This window comes from Desmodus rotundus, chromosome 4 (genome assembly GCF_022682495.2).
Source record: "Desmodus rotundus isolate HL8 chromosome 4, HLdesRot8A.1, whole genome shotgun sequence".
Taxonomy (NCBI): Eukaryota; Metazoa; Chordata; class Mammalia; order Chiroptera; family Phyllostomidae; genus Desmodus; species Desmodus rotundus.
In genome coordinates, this window is record NC_071390.1 from 178506576 (window position 1) to 178528870 (window position 22295).

General features: G+C 60.2%; 1 protein-coding gene across 1 annotated transcript in view; it reads right to left on the reverse strand.

Moving 5' to 3' along the window:
• Positions 1-270: 270 nt before the first annotated feature.
• Positions 271-22295, reverse strand: part of PPP2R2C (protein phosphatase 2 regulatory subunit Bgamma) — an 85493-nt gene continuing 63468 nt past the window's right edge. Inside the window, exons 6-9 of the mRNA XM_053923312.2 lie at positions 18574-18738; positions 9220-9389; positions 7238-7329; positions 271-2968 (exon numbers count right to left, since the gene is read on the reverse strand). Coding sequence (XP_053779287.1) covers positions 2677-2968; positions 7238-7329; positions 9220-9389; positions 18574-18738 — 719 coding nt within the window. The 3' untranslated portion in view covers positions 271-2676. The remainder of the gene's footprint in view (positions 2969-7237; positions 7330-9219; positions 9390-18573; positions 18739-22295) is intronic.

Consider the following 22295-nt stretch of genomic DNA (forward strand, 5'->3'; position numbering starts at 1 on the left):
TGCCAGGCACTGGGCTCGGAGGCCAGGTCTCGCCCCACCCCCAGGACGGTGAGGTCCATGTTATTAATAGCTCCATGTCCTCGGTGAGGACCTCAGAGCTCGGAAAGATTAGAAGCCGCGTTAGGAGCTGCAGGCAGCAAAGCCCTGAGCCCGACCAGGCTTCCCAGTGCCCATGTGCACCCCCATCCACCGTATCACCCCCCGACAGGACCCACCGCCCTGCGCGGGGCCTCCTTAAAGACAAGCACCATGCCGAGCCTCGTTTTCGATGTAACATTTGTTGTTTTATTGGAAAAAGCTGGTATTCACATATTTATAATTTTATTCAACAGTTGGATAATTTGGGAGACACCAAAGAAAACAATGCACCTGTGAGTTACAGAGTCCAGGAGGGTCCGGTGGGCGGACGCCGCCTGCACACCCCCGAGAGCTCCGTCCTCAGCAAGAATGAAACCGAAAGCAAAAACACCCCACCCACTTCACAATGACCATGAGCACGCCACACAGTCCCCGGGGGCAGAAAACCGGGCAGAGGAAGGACACGAGGCCTGTGACCGCGTCACTGGTCCTTCCGCCGTTTCCCATGCTGCCCCCGGCCCGGCCCCGCCCCGCCCACCTTTTCTCAACACACATTTTATTCTTCACGGCTTGCTCTGGCCATTATTCCCCAGGCTTTTCTTCTGAAAAGATCCTTTCCTTTCTGGTCCTTCTTCTATGTTTCTTTTCGTTTTGGTATCCAAAACTGAAAACAGATGTAAGGACCTAGGAGCTGTATTAAGACCTCCTTTTGAATCCAGCGTAAGATGCGTACTTGGCAGGAGGAAAGGGCGACTCCACTATCGGATCCCACTGGACAGTCACCTCTAGCTGCCGACTCGAGCTGCCTCTCGGCGTCTGAGTCAGGAAGGGACGTGGATTGGGCCAAGTACCCCAGGGGGTGTGTGAGGCCCTCCGAGCTGCATTTTGGCTTCCACAAGGTTTCTATACAACTGCCCACACTCCTGAACCTCTTTACAAAGGGTGGGAAAAGGAATCCAATCCCGTGATTGTTCGTCTCCCTTAGGGTAGCTATGTACATATAATACTGTCCAGAGGGCCTGGGTTTTAAGTGACATATAAACAAGCATTTCTTCATTCATGTTGATTAAAAAAGAACCCAGGGACCCACGCCCTGTGTAAGTACCGAAGGGCCGGGACCGAGTGGACATGCGTTTTGTGCTTGGACAGACACAAAGGTACGCCGTCACCCACGGAGAAAAGTCTCGCGTGGGTCTGTTTCCTGGGCAGCAGGTGGGTGGGTGGGTGGGTGGTGGGGGTGGGGAGGGGCTGGCCTTGACCTCTGTGGCCCTGAGGGAAGTGTCTGGAGGCTGTGTGGTCAGGGAAGAAAAGGTACCCTAAAATGGCCATAACATGCAAGTTTCTGTCGGAAGTGGTTTGGTGCATCGGGAAAGGAGCCAGGTGCAGCGTGGGCGAAGGGAGACCACGGGGGGGGGACCACGGGGTGGGCCAGACTTCTGGCGCCACCAAGCAGGGCGAGGAGCCCCAAGGGTTTTCTCCATTCTGCCTCCCGCACCTCGGTGCTCCTGGGACCCTGTCACTGTCCCCCCTCCCCCACTCTGTCCTTCTTCACACTGAAGATCACCTTCCAGGTGAGACTCTGGTTTCACTGTGAGCCACCGACGCAGGCAGGAAAGCGCCCGTGGAAGACCCGGACGGGCTCTGGACGCCACCGCGTGGTTGGCGCGTGCCCTGGGCCGACTACAGATCATTGCAGGGCCTCCTTCCCCTCACGTGTGCGGTGGGGGTGATAACCGTCCACGTTCTCACCCCCGGCACCTGACGCACACAGGGCCTGGCCCTCAGCAAGCAGTTGGTGTGCTTGAGGAAGGTTCCAGAAGGTCAAAGACAGAGCCAGGTGAGTTCCCACAGAGCTCCCGGTGACGGATGAGGAATGAGGGTGCACAGGGGGACTGAGGGCCATGCCTGGCCCATGGCCAACGCCGCAGGGAAGTCGGGTTAAATCAGATGAGAGTTGCAGGCACACCTGGGAAGATGCCACCCCCGCCCCTTTCTACTCGGAAACCTAACAGACCTGGGATATGGAAAGACACAGAAAGAACCTAAAAGACGGGCTTGCAGCCCCAAAGTCTCAGCATGAACTCACAATCCAAACTGCGAAGGTGAGGCCCTGGGCTCTGAGACAGTGGAGACCACCCCCTTTATAACCAGAGGACCCCTGGCTGGCTGGTCTGAGCTTCGTTTGCCATCCCCAGAGCCCCGATGTGGGGCTGCTGAGGCCGTGACAGTAGCGGCTCCCACTGGCTCCCTCTTGGCTTGAAAGAAACTGCTGGAGTGAAAAATTAACCTGGCGATGTAAAAACCCTGTCAATGTGGAAAAGACCACAGGCAGGTCAAGCGCGGGAAAGAACGAACCCTGAACGTGGAGGCCGACCATCACTCCGTGTTATCATCTGCGGCTGTGACTGCTTCGTGTCCCTCGCTTTACACAGTTCCCAGCGAAGGCGGCCTGGCCTGCGGGAGCCTGGGGAGGGCCGGGGCCCAGGGGCCGACGGCCCCGCGGGGCCACGTCCTCTCCTCCTCCAGTGGCTGTTTGACCGTCGCGTCGGAGACAGCCGCCACAGGAGGGCTCCGGGGATGGGGCTCCCAGTGCCACGCCTAGTGCATCTCGGAGTTGACCTTGTCCTGGAAGATGTACAGGTTGTTGGTGGCCGCGATGGCGATGATGTTCTCGGCCGGGTGCCAGGCCGTGTGCAGGATCTTCTTGGTGAAGTCCAAGCTGTCCACGCTGATGTCGTCCCGCCGGCGTTTGCCCCCCATGCACACGCGCCGCGGCTTGAGCACCGCCCTCGGCTTGCTGCTCTCCCTGGAGGCCTCCAGGGTCACGTCCCGCTTGGTGTTCCGGTCGAACATGCGGAAGAAGTTGTTGTAGGCCCCGGTCATGATGACGCTGGCGGAGAAGGAGAGGCGTCGGGCGGGGGGCACGGGAAAGGGAGGCCCGCCCCTTCTCGCAACACACACCGGGGCTGCGGGGCCCTCGCTCCCTGAGGGGCGGCCTGTCGATGCTTCTCTCCCTCTGTTTCTCCCTCCCTTCCCCGCTCTCTAAAGATAAATAAAAAATCTTTCTTAAACGAAAGAAAGAAAACGAGGGGACTCGCCTCTCTCCTCTCTCACCTGAGGCAGCCCCTCGGAGTTCTGGTTCTTCACAGGAAGAACCTTCACTCGGCCGGGAGCCTGGCACGTGTGGGCCAAGGGTCTCCTTTTGGCTCCCGCTCGTGGGCCCTGCTTCGCAGCCAGTGCGGCGCCTAGAGGTGGCCGTGCACCCACGAGGCTGGGCTTGGCCAGAGCCCACCTTGCGCAGTGTTTGAGGTCACCCCCCCTTAACACCCAAACTGTTTTCTCTGGCCTCGTGTTCAGAGATTGGTGGGCGGGTGTTTTGGGGCAAAGGGACTAAAACCCATCTGTAAACTGGCTCTTCTGTGGAAGTTCTGGGGTGTCCAGGTGGACCCAGGAGGACCCAGGTGGTGCTCACCTGGGCAGCCAGGCCTCTGAGCAAGGCCAGGACAGTGGGGTGTGGAGGGCCTCTCGGAAGCTCTCTGGGCATCAGGTGAGGGGGGTGGGGGGCATGCCTGGGGAGGGGGCCAGACAGACAGTGCTGCCTTTTTGAGATTTGTCATCTCCGGCGGAGAGGGGAGGGTGGGTGGAGAACTTGAATGTATTATTGGGCTCTGTTCTTCGCTGCTCTGAGATTCTGCCTCTAACACCTCAGTTCACGTGGCGGAACAGCTGGCTGCTGAGACAATTAAACAATGTGTTGGAGGCACGCAGCAGCGGGTGGGCTCCTGCAGGTGGGCGGAGCCCGCCCGACTGCTGGGTGGGGAGCACGCCCGCTGACCCCACCAGCCCGAAGGAGCCCCTCTTTGCTCCGAAGAGAAGGCTGGACTGGCTCTAATGTCCCCTCAGTCATGGCCCAGGGGGCCTCACTGCAATGGGACCCCCAGGGTGGTAGCAGGGAGTCTGCTGAGCCTGAAAACGCTCCGGAACCAGGGAAGGTCCGGTGACTCGGCCAGTGGAAGAGGCGTGAGGGCCATCGGCTGCCCCTCAGCTGCCCGGCACCTGGCCATTTCAGCCAACAGGAGGCTACCCAGTGGGGGGCCCTCAGCCAGGTCATCACCGGGAGTGGCCTCGACTTTCACTGGGGACTCAGGACAGAGACCCACCTGGCGAGCCCATCAGGCCCCACGGCAGCCCCACCCGGGTGCCCTCAGCCGCCTGGGGTGGGTGCCGCCCTGGTCCTCAAGCAGGCCCACTGGGTGCGGATCACCCAGAGCAGTGGCCAGGAGCTCAGACGGAGGTCAGGAGCCAGGCAGGGCAGCCCCAGAGTCTGGGTGACCTGGGGCCGGTAGCTGCCCCCTGTAAAGGCAGGGACGGAGGGCTTGCTCTCCCCACCTGAGTTACTGTCCCTAAAAGGCAAAGGCTCGCTCCCAGGCTGGGCAGCTTGGGCAGATGCTGGGCTCTGGCCAGTCCCCCCAGGTCCATTCCCAGCTCTGCTTTCCCACCTATAACATGGGGGGCTGAGGGCCCCGGCCCTGGAGGGGGGTTGTACACTGGGTAACACAGTCAGGCACTTAGATGGGTGCTGGGCTCTGGAGACCCCGCCTCGTAAATGCCAACAGGTGCCTCTCATTCTAATCCTCGTGGCTTGAAGCCTGATTCATCTGAGCCAGGAGACTAGGGAGGCAGTGGGAAGGTGGCGGGGGTGGGTTGGGCCCTGCCTGCCCTGGGGGCTGGGGGCCCAGGGGCCACGGCCCTCCCTCCACAAAGGCAGCGCTCCTTTGTTCTTTAGCAAACACGTCACACCCAGTGGGTGCTTCCACACAACACCCATTCTTCTCCCGATAATTACGGGAAAGTGAGAGTCAGATCATCCAAGTCAGCTGCACCCACAGTTACTAATCCTGGTTTATTAAGGGGCAGGACCCAGGTGACGTGCTCCAGGGGAGACGCAGCCTCCTCCGCACCTGCAGGAAGAGGATCTCTCCCCTGAGAACACCAGGCCCTGGCCCCAGGCAAACCACGGCAAGCATTCTTAAATGTTCTCTTACATTCCAGAAGGTCCTCTGAACAGGGCGAAGGACAGCGCCTGCCCTGGCTTGCCTCTGGGCAAGTCGCTTCCCCTCTGCTGGCCTCATTTTCCTCATCGGCACGCGGGGTCAGGGGCCTGGCGGCTCCCGCTGCCCAGCTCTCCTCTCTCCACCGGAGAGGCGCCTGCCCTACCCCTGGGGTTCTGGAGGGTCTGTCAGTCACAGCGCTCCACCTGTCCCCAGCCGGCCAACTGTGACATGTTATAATCATGTCCATGCTGACTGGCTCAAAAAGGGAGCATGTGACCCAAACAAAGCCAATCAGATCCTTCCATGGGAATTTTTCCTAGGCCCTGGTAGGGGATGAGGACAAGCGAGGGTCACTGTTTGGGGTCATCATCCCCAGCAGCAAGGGGGCGATGTCCCCAGTAGGAAAAGATGAAGCTAAAGTGTAAGGAGACGGAGTGGGGAGCAGAGTGAGAAAGGACACAGAAGAGATGGCCCCAAAGCCACAGCGTGAGCCCTGGGCTAGCGGTGCCCGGAACTGCTCAGAACCAGCTTAGGCTTGTCTGACTCCTGCAGCCAGAAGACGCTTTGTTGACACAAATCCCTTTCTCCCAGGCAGATCAAGGAGAGCTTCCTAGAGGGGGTGGCATTTGAAGTGGGTCTTGGAGGCTCAGTGGGCAACCAGGGCGGACAACAGGCCCCTGCATGCAAATCACTGGGCCATCCACGGCCAGTGCGGACCCGTGGCCTTGCCAGGAGCTTCACACGCCAGGTCTCAGCCTCAGAGCAGTCCTGGAAAGCCACCTTCCAGGTGAGCAGACTCAGGAGGCTCAGGGGCTTATGCCAGGCTGGAGAATGGGGGAGTGCGGACCAGAAATCAATGTGCCAGACCAAAACCTTTCCTCTACCCCAGGCTGCCCACCTAAGTCTTGCTGGAGGCAGGTAAGGGGCCGCGGCGAGGTTAGCAGACACCGGCAGTCTGGGTGGCCATGCACTGGGCACTTTGAGTGTCCCATCAGCATGAGAGGGACAGCACACAGTGAGCCCATGGGATTCGGGTTTGCTTGGTCTGCAGGGATGGGGCCCTGGGGGGCAGCACTTGCCCTCCCCTTAGCCTCTGAGCTGGGGGAAGACAGGGGCCAGGGCTTATCCATGTCGAGATCCCTGTCCCCAGGGCGTGCCGGGCTCAGAGGGGTGTTAGGGATGAAGGAGAGGAGGTAGTACATGCCTATGCCTTCCAGACTGGACACTCCCAAGCCCCAGGGGAGCAGCTCAGAAGGGGCGCCCCAACCAGTGGGAGAAGCAACCAGAGGCAAGGAGGAAATGTGATAAATGCCAAGACTGAAAAGGAAAGCCCAGGAGGTTTGGGGGCAAGTTGAAGAGGATCCTGAGGCCTTCCTGGAGGAGGTGTCCCTGACTTGAGGCAGTAATGTGAGGTGACAGGAGTGGGCAGGGTTCCAGGGGCAGGAGCAGAGTGGGTTATGGCAGGGCGGGGGGGATAGGAACTGGGGGGCGGAGACCACCAGGGCTGGGGGTGGCCACAGTGTGAAGTACAAGGCAGGAAGTGGTGGGCGTCAAGCAGCAAGGAGAAGTCAGGCTTCTCCTGTTTGTGCTCGCCCCCTGGTGGCAATGTGAGGAAAAGGCGGGCAGTGGTCACAACCTGTGGGGACCCCCAATCCTCTCACACATAGAGTTGGATTTACCTTTTGCCAGCATTAAGAACAGAACCCCCACTCCACGACCCACTGGCAGTGTTTTCCAGGGCACCCCCAGTGTGGGGCCTACAGCTCCAGGTGGGTACCCAAGGAGCCTCACTGAGTGGGTCTGGGATCAGCTGGGGTGCAGGTGCCTAGAGGGAGTGCCAGGGGTGCCCTCAGCCCAGGCTCAGCCTGGCGCCTCCATCCCGGCTTTCTCAGTGTCCTGAAGTGTCCCCCTTCCCCCTCTTCCATAATGACCACCAAGCCGGTCCCTCTGACAGAGAGCACAGCCCAGCTCGGAGGCCCCATGGGCTGGGGGGCCCCAAGGTGTCAGCAGCAGCTGCAGGAGACTCCTACTCCTGAACATAAGGCTACACTCCACTTGGGCCCCCTGCTTCCTGGTGGCCCCACCGGCCCGAGGTCTGGGGTTACCTGTCGCTCCCGTTCCAGGCACACTCAAACTTGTCGAAAATGCAGTCGTTCTCATACAGGGAGCACAGCTTGCTCCGCAGGTAATCGTGGACCTGGCAGGAGAGGGGACAGGGTGAGTCGAGGGGGTCCCGGCAGTCCTGGCCCCCTCCATGGGGAGGGCCTCACTGAGCAGTGAGGCACTGTGCCCTCCGGGTCTGGTGGCATTCTCAAATGGCCCCTGTTCATCGGGAAGGGTCCACAGCCTGGCACATGGCCAACCCCTGAGCTGTGGCCAGAGAGGGAACAAAGGGGACCAAATCCTGGCTCCGCCCCTCCCCAGCTGTGTGATCCTGAACGAGTGACATTGCGTCTCTGAGCCTTGGTCCCTTCATCCTTAAAGCGATAAGAGTGTATGCCTTGTGGGTTCTTCTGGGACCAAGTATGGGACCCCGCTTGGTGCAGGGTCATGCCCCTGATGGTAAAGGTCACGTGAGCACAGTGTGATGACCATCACTGAGAAAAGGGAGAGACAGACGCCCTGCTCCGAGCCCCATCCCCTAGCATGTTGCAAGCGCCGCCACCTTTTCGCCCTGCCTTTGCCTGCACCCCTGGCCCCAGTCCACCCGTACGAGCAGAGGGAGAGGCCCCGTCACACCTCCACTCCAGACCCCTCGGACCTCAGGCTCTTCTTCCCTCCCCTTTGCTCACTCTGTTCCAGCCAGCTCCTCCACGAAATTTCACTACACGAACCACGCCCTGCTTCAGGGCCCTCGCACGTGCTGTTCCCACCTCCAGGAGCAGCCCCGTCCCAGACCGCTGAGGCCTCATCGCCCAGTGAGCGCGCACAGCTAACGGGGAGCTTGTCGCACGGAGCTGTGATGGTCCTTTTGTGAATCGACCCCAGAAAGGAGGGCAACTGCGGGAAGGAGGTAATGGCCAGAACACGCCAGATGTCCTTGTGGGCACGTGGCTTCTGGGAGCACCCCGTCCTTTCCTCTCAACCTTATGTCCCTTCCCAGTGGGCCCCTTCTGCTCCCCAGGACACTTCCCATCCCCGGCCCTGCCAGGGAGGGAAGGCAGGGAAAGGGGTGCAGGGCTCCGACGTGGTCCTGAACCTGCCACTGTCCACTATGAGGCAGTTCCCACACATCCCAACCGCTCAGAACTCCAGCTTCCCCGCCCGCAAAATGGGGCTGATGGCACCTCCTTCCCAGGGGCAGTGAGGAGTAGAGGTGACAGATGTCAAGTGTGTGGAACTCTGTGCACACCTTGGTGACACCATGAGGGTTTGGCTGGGGCTTCTCGGGTTAGGGGCTGTTCTCCCACTCACATCTGCATAACCAAATCCTACTCATCCTACCAGGTCCAGCACAAACATCACCTCCTCCAATAAGCCTCCCTGATCTCCCAGCTAAAGGCATTACTGGAAACAGCCTTAAACAACTTTATAGCAGTCTCATAATTCTTTCAAGTCTCCTGAAGTTTGTTTTCTACTCCCTAACATACCTGGGCGAATCATAACAGAAGAATAATTAATACTAGAGACTTTCCGGGAAGGCACCCCACCCTCCACCTGACAGGCGGGGCTTACGAGGCCTGTGCTAAGGACACTCCCCAGAGAGGGCGGAGCCTGCCGCCTGGATGGCAGGACTGCCAATGCTGGCTCTGGGGGGGATGCCACTGACTGCACCCTCAATCATGTGCACCCATAAATCAGGCCCAGCCTGATGTTCATCTTGCTGCCCTGGGCCCTGGACCGCAGGCCAGCTGCAGCCCGGCCTCAGGGCAGGAGCTGCAAGCAGAGGGCACACAGCTCCCCGAAGGGCCGGGCTGAGCAGGGCCTCCTGACCTTGGCCCAGCTACGTTGGCTTCATTTCCTGAGCCTCGGTGTCTTCGCCTACTACATGGGCGCCCGAAAGCCCCCCTACATGGGAAAGCCCCTCCACGGGAGTTCTCGGCATAGGAAAGGGCGTCTGGGGACTCCCACCAGCGGAGGGGCTCACCTGGTAGGTCTCAATGGGCCTCGCCTCCATGTTCAGGTCCCAGACCTTGACTGTGAGATAATCCCGAGTGAGCATGTACCGGCCGCTGTGGCTGAACTTCACGTCAGACACGGAGGAGATGATCTCCGAGAAGAAGGAGCGGTTACTGGGGTCCTCAGGCTCCTCAAAGACTACAGGGACAAAAGAAAAAAAAGAAAGACAGCCGTCACTGGCTGCTCCTGCCCATGGCCTCGGAACCACACACGACTCTGTTTCCACCCTGTGTGCGTGCTGCACGGTCACTCAGTCATTCATCAAACCTAAAACTGTCAGGCATCAGCCCAGAACGGTCCTACAAAGAGGGAAGAACCAGCAGTGTTTACTGAGCATCAACTCTGAGCCGGAGTCTGTGCCGAGCCCTTTCCATGCATTACTGCATCTAATCCTGGATGAAAAATAGTATTTTTATTCCCACGTTAGAGCCAGGGAAGCCGAGGCACAGATGGCTGACAGCCCTGCTGAAGGTCTCAGAGCTGGGAGAAAGGGTGGGGTTGGAGTTTGGAACAGAGCCCCTTGGGCTCGCTGCTCTCTACTGCCTCCTGGTGGTGATGCTGAACTCCAGGCCAGTGAGGTGTGCTGACCTCCCCAACGTGCTGGACCACGTCCTGGTCTAGGTGGGGCATTGGTTGGGGCTCTGACTGGCCCTGGGGCCTCTGTTTGTGGGGTGCAGTGTGCTCATGGCCGAGCCCTGCTTGCAGGCGCCTTCTGTTTGGCCACCCCAGGGCCCATAGCGTAATCAAGCCTCGATGCCCCGGAGGGAGCTAAAGTCCCATTTGTCGTCCACTACCTGCCCCTACTATAGTACTAGAGCAGCTGCTCCACACAGGGATCTGCCTACCTGGCCCCTCACGGTGACAGCTTGCTGTCCCTGCTGGGTGATCCCAGTCTAGGACATAGCGTACAGGGTCCCTTGCCCCCTGGTTCCCGGGAAGCAGGACAAGCTCTTTCAAACCCCTGTCCATGGCTGGCTGTCCCACCCATTTGCTCACCAGCGCCCCCACTGGCCAGTCAGATCCGACAGTAGTCCTGGGGATGGAGCAGGGTGGGAACTAGGTCCCTGCTGGCTAAGCTTTGACTCCTTATGACCTGGCCACAGGGGGGCCTGGGATGGGTGGGGGGTTCGGGGGGAGGGCAAGGGGCTGGGAAGCCAAGGACCAGGCAGTCTGGAAGGACTGAGACATCTGACCACCTGTCCAGCTGTCCTTGTGGAGGGCGGCCGAGTGGCTGCCCTGCCTGCCGCCCATGCTGAGCCTCCAGGCTGAAGCCGGGGGGCAGAGGGCAGATCACACCTCCCCAGAGGCTCCCGGGAGTGCCCTCCCCAGCGTCCCTCCCAGTCACAAGGTCCCGCATCCCGCTTCCCAGGACTGTCCCAGCCCTGTAACCCGCATCTGGGCCCCTGGTTTTCCCTGTTGTCTGAAGTTCATGCTATTCCCACCGTTCCTGCTTTTCCCAGAAACACAGCTCTGCCCCTAGCTCCCCTCTGCATGGTGGCTGGGAACACTCGGTGCTGATCAGATGCTCGCTTGTAATCACTCACTCATTCATTCACTCATTCTCTCAGTCACCCCGTCCATCGGGGCCTCCACCCTGTGCCAGGACTGGGGAGCTGCTGGGAGCCACAGGCCCCTGCTCTCCTGGAGCCGACACACCCCTCCCAGAGACGCACAGTAACACACAGGGACATGCTGTTCCTTCAGGCAGTGAGGGGCGCTGGGAGGCGGAACACAGAGCAGAGACAGAGGGCGGGGCTGCGGGTGTGGAAGGGCAGGCCTCTGCCGAGAGGCTGAGTGAGCAGAGATCCCAATGAAGTAAGGGGGAGGAGCTCTCCAGGCAGGCAGAGTGGCACGTGCAAAGGTCCTGAGACAGAGACAAGCTGAAGGCCGTGTAGACGGAGAGAGGAGTGAGCAAGGCACAGGGAGCCAGGGGAAGGAGGCCATCCCACAGGCAGTGGGGAGCCACAGAAGGGCGTGGAGGGAGGGAGGCACGGTGAGCTTCGGGCTTCCCTGGTGGGCGGGTCACCGTGGGCCTCTAAAACCTCCGAATTCTAACTGGCCACCTCACGAGACCACGTGCGGTGCCCAGGTAATAATGATGACCACACTGCCATCTTTATTTACGTCTGCAGGTCTAGACGTTCGTAGTTTTTCTTTGATAAGCCCCAAAGGGATCGATGGCATGTCCCTTTCCTCCCAGACGCCTGGAGTAAAGAAAAAAAAAATCAATACTGGATTTCTTTAATAAAATGGACAGTGATAATGACCTGATTGGGAAGGAAGCCGGCAGAGGGTCTGAGAGAAGAGGGACCCCAAACCCTCAGCAGGGGCGCCAGTGGCCCCAGCACCGCCCCAGGTCCGTGCATGTCTGCTGCGTGGGGTCAGAACAGAAGGCGAGTTAGAGAAACATAAAGCCGGGTCTGCCTCTTGCACCCCGAGGGTGAGGGGATCTTTTGTGCCCCCTCGCCCTCCTTGGTGGATTTCGCTGGCCAGTCCCCACCAGGGCCATGCGGGCTGGTCCAGCTCAACCTACCCCTGCACCCTTGTGGGGTTAGGGTGGGTGGGGACCGGGTCACAGCCGTGGGTGTATCCACACAAGATGTCCCAGAGCCATGGACTGCGCCTTCTGCGGCTCCGAGGGTCAGGAGACCGCGCAGGTGAAAGGCCAATAGGAAGATCGGATCAATAGTTGGAAACAGACCAGAGAGGCCCGCTGTGACCTCAATTCTGGCTGCACTGGGCATGTGCGATGGGTTTTTAAACACAGAAGGATCAGAGCTGATATTCATGGGAAGGGATTTTAACAAGCCTGGACTAAAAGTTCTTGTTTTTCTTTTCAAACATTTCTACGAAATTATTGACATGATTTTTTAATCAACTGACAGCAATCTGCTGTGCCCTCTCCTGCACCAGTCCCCGCCCACCCCTCCTCCCTCACACTCCCAAAGGCGCGCCTCCCGGGGCATTAATAAGAGACACGGGGGTCTCCCCTCTAATTGACAGGACCGCTGAGGACATTTCACGGTAATTACTGCTGCTGAGAGTTCCAGGGAACCCTCCCAGAGCCCCTGTCCCTTGTGACGGGCTCAGTTTGGCCTCTCTGCCCCGCCCCCGTCATTGTAAATTCTGACGGCTCCAGCTCCAAAGGAGCATCAATCTCCACCCTGCTTCTCTTTAATGAGTTTGCATAACTAAGGCCCTCTTGGCCCCTGCTGGTTCCCTGACAACCGTGACCTCTTCTTTAGGTGGCTCACTGTGTTATCACTGCCACACACAGGGGACGGATGAGAAGCACATCCCCCAAGGCCAAAGTGAAGCAGAGGGGTTCTGGGGAGCCCAGACGAGGCTCTGAAGCACCTGTGTGTCCCGTGGACGCACCAGCCGCACACACGACCCGCTTTGCTTAGAACCCTGCTTGGCTCCCACGGGATCAAGGTTCAAGCTCCGACCTGCGGCTGACATGCTCCCTCCAATTCAGCCCCCCCCCCCCCCCGGCCTGCTGCTCCAGCCCCTACACAAGTCCAACCTCCTACAGCCACACTCCAGCCCCTCCCAGCCGGAGCCTCCAAGGGGCGGGGGGAGCAGGCAAGGCCCTTAGGGCAGCACCAGGGGTCCCCACAAACACATGCCGCCCAGGGCTTGCCCTGCCACCCACGGGGCAGTGGGGTGGAGCGGAGCTCTGTGAGCCCTGGCGCTTCCCTCACCTGGCGCACAGCCCCACGGGACTTCAGGAGGCGATGCCTGGAAGCCTCCGCCCTGCGAGGGAGGGGCTGGGAACAGGTGCTTAGTAAGACTGCGTAACTGTATTTCTGTAGTGACTTTTTCACATGTTTTCTCCCCCAGAAATTTCCTTTCCCATTTTTAGCCCCGGTCTTTCCTCCCAACTCCTGTGCATCCTTTCGAACCTCAACTCCAACACCCTCTGTGAGTCTTGTCCAGATGCCCCAAAGAAATCAAACGCTCACCCTCCTGCAGGGCCCCCGCCAAGGTGTGTGGTCACCTCGTGGGGCTGTGAGTGCGCTCGGGGCAGGGACCTGGCCTCCATCACCATCACCTTGGCCTCCCACCCACCCTGGGGCCCACACAGGGCACGGTGCCACTGCCGCCATGGCTCAGCCCCCGCCTGGCACAGTCCCCCTTGAGTGCCAAGGCCCGGCAGGGAGGGCTACAGTGGCCTCTGAGTGCCCATGGTTCCTGCTGGGTCCCTCTCCGTGGACCTGCTAGGTACCACTCCTGTCACCAGTGTGGGGACAGTCTTCTCCGGGCACGTGGGCGGAGGGGGTTAAACCAAGCAGGCAGAATTGACTGGGTGGAGCCAGGGGTGAGGGGATCAGGGTTGGATGGCAGAACTGTGTTGGCCTGAGCCTCATATTCAGGGACAGCCGCACAGGTCAGCAAGGACAGGGAGGGACACAGATGGACGCAGTGCAGAGGTCAGGGGCCACCAGTCCGTGGGGGGTTGGGGGGGCAGCACACAGGAAGAGCCAGCCCAGGGAGCCCATGGGATCCTGCCTGGTGTTGCTCCCAGTTGCCATGGCAGTGGGTCCCTCCTCTGCTCTGATGTCCTACCAGGACACCCACGGGAAGGATGGGTAGCGGTCTCCTCGGGCTCCAGGAGAAGCTCCTGCAAGCCGCCCTCAGGCAGGGCTCCGGGATGACCTGGCGGGGGCTCTTCGCAGCAGTAAAATGAGGTGTGGGGGTGTGGGTCACAGGGTGACCCAGGTCCCCCTCAGCTCATCACTCCTGCACAAAACCAGTGTTGGGGCAAAGGCCTCCTGTGTGGTGGCCGCTCTGCCCCCTCACCCCTGCTGAGGCTGTGCAGAGTGGGCGGGACACAGAGTCACTACCGGCAGTAGGCACAGTTCTGTGCTTGTACCTGTGCCCTGCTCAGCCCCGGGTGACAGACCCCATCAGAAAAAACAAAATCCAATGCCCACCGTGATCTGCCCCCCCTCAGTCTTTGCCCCCTACAGCCTGCCCCTTCGTCCCCCTGCAGCTGGGCTCCCTCCCTCGCCCATCTCTGCGCAGCCTCACTCTTCTTTCTTTATGGGGCAGAGGAGCCTCCACTAACCACCTGAATGAAGAGCCAAGCGCATCAGAGCACCCGTGATGGACAGACAGACGGACATCTTCAGAAACCTTCCCCACGTAGATGCTCCTACTTATTGATCGGCCTGCTTGCCCCATAAAGGCCTGCGCCTCCCCTCCGCCCCAGGCCTGCAGCATCCCTCCCCTCTCTCCTGCCATTGGGTCCGGGAACAGCACCTCCCCCGGGACAGAACACGTGACCTCCCAGCTGGCCCCCACGTGCACCCCCACCGCACAGATGACAGCCCCAACTGAGCAGCCAGGGGACCCTGTTACACAGCCAGGCCCGGCCACTCCTGTCCTCCCAGTGCGGCTCCTCCTCTGGCCACACGCCCACCCCTCTGACTTCACCTCCCACCTCGCCCCTGCTTTGCTCCCACCCTGGGGCCTCAGCAGGAAGCTGCAGAGCCTTCCTGCCGGCTGGCCCCTCTGCTGGGAGACCCTGCTCTGCACGCAGGTGTCTAGAGCCTCCCCAGCAGAGCATGGCTGGGTCTGGTCTTTTTACCCCAGATCCCCGACCAGGTTGAGGCCTGTGAGCACCCCTCCCAGCCCCTTTCAGTGAACCGGGCTCACCCACAATGCCCCTAAGAGTTCTTGGTTCTCGAGGCCTCTGGGACGAGAAAGTGAGGAAGAGCACAGGCTGACAGGCAGAGACTATGGGAGCCTCTCTCCTGGGTCTGCCTGGCTGTGTGGCCTTGGGGAAATGTCTTAACCTCTCTGTGCCTCCCTGTGGTAAACTACAGTGGCCCCTCAGGATGCACGCATCCTCATCCTTGGGACCCAGTACGTGTTGCCTCACGTGGGAAACGACTCTGCAGACGTGACGAAGGGTCCTGAGCGGCAAAGACTGTCCCGGTCTCTCCAGGGGCTGCTCTGACCATGGAGGTCCTGAGAGGGGACAGGAAGGTCAGGGCCAAAGAGGAGACGGGTGATAGAGAGGGAGGTGGCGGTGCCACACTTTGACTATGGAGGAGGACTGTAGGCAGCCTCTGGGAGATTCTCCCCTGAAGCTTCTAGAAGGAATACGGGCCTATCAGCACCTGGGTTCTAGACCTCTGAGCTCCAGAGCTGCAGAAGCATCTGCTGGTGTCACTTGAGCCACCACCAAACTGTGTGGCAATTTGTTACAGCAGCCTCGGGGAGCGTGCACACTCGGTCTGTGAAGTGAGTGACCCGCTCCCTCTGTCACAGGCCGGCTCCGAGGACTTGAGGAGACGCCAGCTCAGTGCAGTGTGGGGTGCGCAGCAAGCCCCCCCACGTACTGGCTGTGGCGGCCATCTCACCCAGCACAGGCGGCACGCGGCAGGGGTCCCGGCAGGGGCTGCGATTGTCATTATCGCCTCTCCTGAGAAATCTGCGTGCTCCGGTACAGCCCTTCCCTTTGGCAGACTCGGAGCTGTTAAAAGCAGAAATAACTGTCTATTTGGAGGACTCCCATACAGTCGTTTCCATGGTTACACTGTCATAATGACTAGCAGACAAAAGACCTTGATCGCTACTGCTTTGGAGAAAGACGGGAAGCCATGGGCCACCGTGGTGGCAGCAGCCAGGCACCCCAGCTCTGCCCTGGGGGGGGGCCCGGGGAAGCCACTGCTCTTCTCCGGCCTCGGTTTCCTCATCTGCCCAATGGCAGCAGGAACATCCACCTGTGATGTGCGGGATGCCCTTCACTCAGGGTGCAGACACTACTGTGTCACCTGCTGGGGAGGTGATGCCGGGAGCATGCATCTCGAGGTGTCCCTCTCAGCCAGTCCCCAGGCCAGGAACAGCAGCTGGGTGAGTGGACAGGAGACATAGAGAAAGAGTTCTAATCTCCAGGTCTCTTTAAAACGAAAAATCTAGCTCAAATAACAATCACATGTGTTCAGAACCCTACCACCAGCCAGTCCGTGGCAGTCGACTGCTGGCCTGACTCCCCGTGAGAACGGAGGGCGAACGCAATCTGGACGGAGCCGATGAAGGACCGACGCGGCAGCGACTCCCTGCTTGAAATGGGAGCTGCGAAGGCGGCCACAAGCTGGTGAGCGCTGGGCCGCGGCTTCAAGGGGGGTTTCTGCCGGGGATGTCGAGTTGGAGAGTGGAAAAAATGTAGAAAACTTTAAAATACACAATTAACTCCAACAGACAACCCGTACAAACCAATCATAAAAGATTTACACTTGAGTTTTACTAAGACTTCCACACATTGCATTAACTGTTTCAGGATAAGAGAGGGCAAAGCAGGCTCAGCTCATTTTTACAAGAGGAGAATAATCTTAATAAAACTGTGCAGAGAGAGTGTAGGAAAGACAAGGACCAACTTCACCTACAATGTTTAGGCAAAAATTTCTCCACAAGAGCCCTGGCCCTGGCGTCACCAGGCACAGCCACAGCCCATGGTGGCCAGAAGCCACGATGTCCCTCCCTTCAAATATGGGCCCTGGAGAAGCCTTCTGGAGCGCATGGGTGACCCACGACTCCACTGCGGCCCCAAGGTTAATGTTCACGGCAGCCCTGGGGCAGGGGTGGGGGAGGTAGTTACCGAAAGTGAGGTTATGGCCCTTGCACTTGCGCCTGGGCCGGTTCACACGCAGCTCGTCCACCACCAGGCCTGGGACAGTCACGTGCTGGGGAGCAAGGCTGGGGAGCGGCCATCCTGGTGGGCGGCCGCTCAGCTTGCTCTGACCCCCTGGGGACTGGACCACAAAGTTCCAAAGGCCCGGGGCGGGGGCTCAGGCGTCCCCCTGCAGCCCACCGAAGAGTGTCACTCAGACACGGCTGGGTACACAGTACCACCTGTCTGCACCCCACTAAGCACAGCCCTCCCTGTCCGCACACACGGGGCCCTAACTCGACGCCGAAATCCACAGCGGGGGTGCAAGTGCAGACACAGACACGGGTCGGGAGGAAAGTGACAACTGCGTCCTCACTCGGGCACCTTTCTCAGCGTACTTCTTTCCAGCGTTTTCTCCGTTTCCAGTTGTTTGGGCCAGGCAGGCACTGCTGTGCCTTTTCCCCTGTGGCATTTTGTCACATGACCACCTTCCGTGTCATCAAAAACCCCCTAAATCAGCATCTGAAACGGCTGTACACTGTTCCACTACAGATGTCATTGTCTTTTGCTCTGGTGGACACACAGCGTGTCTGAACTTGGGCCATAGAAACAAGGAGGTACCATGATGCCTCATCCTTCCTCCCACGGGGCCCCTGAGGCACAGGGCTGGCCCCGGGGTGGAGACATGGGGTGGGCATCGAGAAGGTGGCCGGGGGTACCCGCTTGGGGCTGTCTGTGTCCTCATCACAGACCCGTGCGTGTGTTGCATTCACGGCAAAGGGGTCCTGAGGTTGAAGACCAGCTGACCCCGAGGTGGGGGTTTCCTGGCCTACCCAGGGGGGCCCAACGTCATCTTAAGGCCCTCAGAGGTGAAGGGGGAGGCAGCAGAGTCAGCCAGCGTGAGGCGGTGTGAGGGACACTGGAGTGGCCATGGCTGGCTTAGAAGGTGGGGGAAGGGGCCCCTCAAAGCTGGAGGAAGGTGAGTGCAGGGATTCCCCCCAGAGTTTCCAGAAAGGAGCCAGCCCTGCCCACACCTTGCTTGCTGCCAGGTGAGACCAGCACGTGGGAACTGCAGGGCTGTGAGAGAGGAGCCTGCGGTGTCTGAAGCCACCGAGTCTGGTCGCTGCTAGGGCGGTGCTGGGATGTGGACGCAGCCCTGGGTGGCTGTCGTGGGGTCGTGCGCACACTCACGCCCCAGGCACCTTAGGTGGCCCCTGGGCTTCCCGTCCATCCAAGCACAGAAAATTCCCCGCCCCAACTCCAGACTCGTCTCCTCAGCCCTCCTTGGAGCCCAGTACAAAGTCCCAAACAAGCCTGTGTCCCAAACAAGCTTGCCCGTCCCCTCTCCCCACCCCCCACCCGTGTGCTGTCCCAGCAAAGGGGCCCACCTTCACCCCAGGACACAAACCAAACCCCAAGGAGTCACTCCCGGTCCACGTGCCATTTGCCGAAGCCCACCGTCTCCACCTTCAATGAGGGCCGCTTCCCAGCCTCTGCCGCCCCACCCTGGAGTCCTCCTCCGCATCTTCTCCATGACCGACTGCAGGGGCTGCCCCCTCCCCCGCTCCACGCAGACCCCCTGCGGTCTCTCCTTTCCATTTTCATTTGCATCTCACTCGACACACCCATGCTCGCAGCCCTCCCCCCATAGGCTAGTCCCGCCCCTCTGGAGCCACGCCTGGCTGGGGCAGGGGCACTTACGCTTGGAGTGCTTGTCGCACAGGGCGGCGGCCCGCATGTCGCAGAGGCGCAGGGAGCCCTTGCTGCTGCTGTAGACGAAGAGGTTGCAGTGGTGCGGGTGGAACTCGGACGCGGTGATGACCTCCGTGAGGTCCTCCATGTTGGCCGGCTTGATGTCCACGATGTCTGCCCGGTCAAGGAAGGGCGCCCAGCTGCTCGGCCTCCCTGAGCCCAGGGACCCTGGGGTCTCCCCCACCCCTCTCCCTGACAGACCCATCCGGCTAAGCTGCCTCTCTGTTCCCCGGACTCCTGGACAAACACCCGCCCCAGAAGGTCCCCAAGCTATGGGCCCGCACATCGAACCGCCCACTGGCTGTGCACCTCCTTCTGGGCACCCCTCCACGGTCCCCCAAAAGCTGGACACGACACCTCCCTCTCGGCCTGACCCTCTCCGCAGCCAGTGCCCACCTGCTGCCCAGCCCCCACCCACCCCGGTAGGGTGACCTGAGGCCTCCCCGCTTGTGCATCTTCCCTATCAGTAGCCAGGAAGCCGACAGAGTGCCTACTGCGTGCCGGGCACCCTAAGAACTGTGCCTGGGTAAGTGAGGCACCTGGGGGCTCCCCTCCTGCATACGGTGTGTGCTGTGGCTGTGGAGGGACCCCAGGACCTGGAATACCGGGAGTGTGGGGGAGAGGAGAGCCGCTCAGTCCTCTCTGCTGGGCAGCGGCGGGGGCAGGGGGCGGGAGGCTTGTATCTGCTGCCCTGACAAAGGGGAACCCAGGAGCCTGAGGGTGAGCAGGCAACCCTGAAGATGAAGGGCAGAGAAAGCTCTGGCAATACCTTTGGAATCCTGGATCAGGCTGCACCTGAAGCCATGTGCCCTGGACTGTTAGATGTGTGGGAGCCGTTAAGCCTGCCTCCTGCTTAGGGCCGAGAATGCTGCTGCCTGCTAGGGCAGCACCCCTGACAGACACACGGGCACCCAGGGAGGGCGAGCAGCTTGCCCGGGTGGCTCAGTGAGCGGCAAGGCTGCTGTTGTGTCCTCCCCCGGTTGCTGCGACAGCTGATCGGAACTCCGTGGCATGGCATTCAAGGCTGGGCACACACCGGCCTCTTTACCTACCTCTCTGGCTTTGGAACCTACTAGTCGACTTGCCCTACTGGCCTTCTCCCCCCCGCCCCACCCAGGAACTGTGACACCCTTGGCCTCTGCTCTTCCCAGCCCTGCCTGGGGCTCTGCACAGTCTGTTCCCTCTGAATGAACCCCCTCCTGTCCCTCCACGTGTGCACTGGAGTCAGAGTCCGGAGTTCGAATCCCAGCTCGGCCAGCTCCTGGCTGCATGATCGAGGGTGAGTTCCCCGGTTCTCCAGGCCTCAGTTTTCTCGTCTGTAAAATGGGTTCACAGCCCTAACCCCAGGTTTGCCATGAAGGTTAGAAGAGGCAGGGCCTTGAACCTCTGCCTGGCACATCTCAGAATGTCAGCTGCCACCATTACTGGTGGTACCTGAACACGGACGGGGGCTCCAAGATCCCCCCTGTCAGCCCCTCCTCCACCCTGCCGCGCCCCGCCCCGGCTGCTGCCTCTCCCGGGAGACAGAGGCGTTTCCTGTAAATGCGTGTAAGCCTGAGAGTTCACTTGATACCCGAACAGCTGCCGCTGCATCCCTGCGGTCAGAGGCAGGAGCAGGGTCTCTGCACTCATGCTCACGTCGTGCTTCCTAGAAGCGCGCCATTAACCAGAAACTTGGAGTCACACGAACGTGAGGAGCGGACAAGGAGCTGCATCACCAGTGCCTGAAACGGTTTCCCTGGAAACCGTGGTTTTCCGGTGCCATAGGAAGCAGAGATGAAATCTCAGAAAACAAGGCTGAAGGTTGAATGGGAAAAGAGCCGAGGCCACCACCATCAGCCCTGCAGTCCCCCGGCAGCCCAGGACTGAGGTTCTCACAGAGTCAGGGACACTTGCTTGCTGTTTCCAAAAAGGGACTCCGGGGACAGAGGGTGCTGGGGATGGGAAACGCGGAGTCTTCGTTTCCACAGGACCCTGGTGGAGGGGGTGCAGCCACAGTCACGGTCAATGTCTGTCTCTAAATGCCACGATCCAGAGCCGCGCCCGGCACACCTGGGGCAGCACGAGGCCACCTCACCTGGGCCACAGCCACCTGGTCCAGGGACGGCCTCTCTGAGACCTCTGGCTCCGCTCACCAAGGACCTGTGGCCTTGCCACTCCCTGGTGCCTCGGGTGTGTGAGAGGCATTGGTTATTGGGTTGGGCTGTCCTGTGGGGCCCATCAGTCCCTCAGTAAAGCAGGGGCCTGACAATGGACTCCTGACAAGGGGAGCAGGTATGGAAGGAGACTCTGTACATAGCACAATGGGGGTGCCCCAGACAGACACCGCAAACACCCCTCCTGGACTCACACCCATGTGGCCGCATGCTGGTGAACTCTGACACACTTGGCCCCACAGTGACCATGAGCGGCGGCTTTGACTTTGGCAGCGACCTTGAGCTTTGGCCTGGGCGTCGGGTCTTGGTTCTCTTTGGAATGTTCTGTGCCACATGCCAAGTCATTTCCATTCTGCAAGCCTCAGTTTCCCTCACTCGCACCATGAGGGGTGGGCAGGACCCCGGAGGCCCTTCCATTTCCAGGATCAACCCCCAGATGGCCCCTCCTTCCGTGGCCGGCCTCATGAACACACCTGCAGACGGTGCTCCGCAAGGCTCAGGGCGGGACTGGTCGCCCTTGGGAGCCAGTATAATTAGACTCATTCACGAGCCCCGCCCCCGGCAAAGCTGGATGAATTATTCTCGTTGTGTTTTCCCCTCTCATTGTACTCCATCTGATGGGCTTTGTTAAACTCCAATCCCACGCTGGCAGCGAGGAGTGATTTTCCCTGCAAGGAAAGTTTGGCAGACACAGGCAGGCGGACAGAGGAGCGGGTCAAGCGGGGGGGAAGCGGGGGAAGGGAAGCTCAGGCCAGGCCCACTGCCCTCCACAGAGCATGAGGTGTCACTCTGCCGTGCAGGGCGTGGAGTGCCGCCCCCCACAAATCGATCCATGCCCACCTCCCAACCGTCAGAGACTTGGAACGCGACTTCATTTAGAAAGAGAACTTCCGCTGATATAATCAAGGACCCTGAGATGAGATCATCCTGGGTTTGAGTGGGCCCTAAATCCCATGACGAGTGCCCTTGGGAGAGACACCAGGACAACAGAGGCAGGGGCTGGGACAATACAGCTACCAGGAAGGCCTGGGCCACCAGGAGCTGGGAGAGGCAGGAAGGACGCTCCCCAGACCCTCCAGAGGGAGCCCAGCCTTGCCCGCACCTTCCTTTCAAACTTCCAGCCTCCAGGACGGGGGAGCACATTTCTGTAGTTTTAAGCCCCCTGGTTTGTAGAAATTTGTTAAGGTGGTCCCAGGAAACTCAGACCCCAGGCTGCTGCCTGTGAGCAGGGGAATACCGCACGGGCAGGAGGCTGGCCCCATGGACACATTTCTCTCTGCCCATCCTAGACCGCTTCTCTCACCTGCATTCCATTTCGGGTCCCCCAGCCCTGAGACACCAAGCCAGGAATCAGGGGGGCTTCCTGTCCTTTCTCCCCCTCCCTCCTTTGCCACATCCAAAGGACTCCAAATCCGGGGTCCCCTGCACCTGAAGATCCCTGCCTCTGGCTGCCCTCCCAGCCTTGGCCAGAGGGAGCCCCCAAAAGCAGGGGGTGGGGTTCCTGCTGCCCCACTT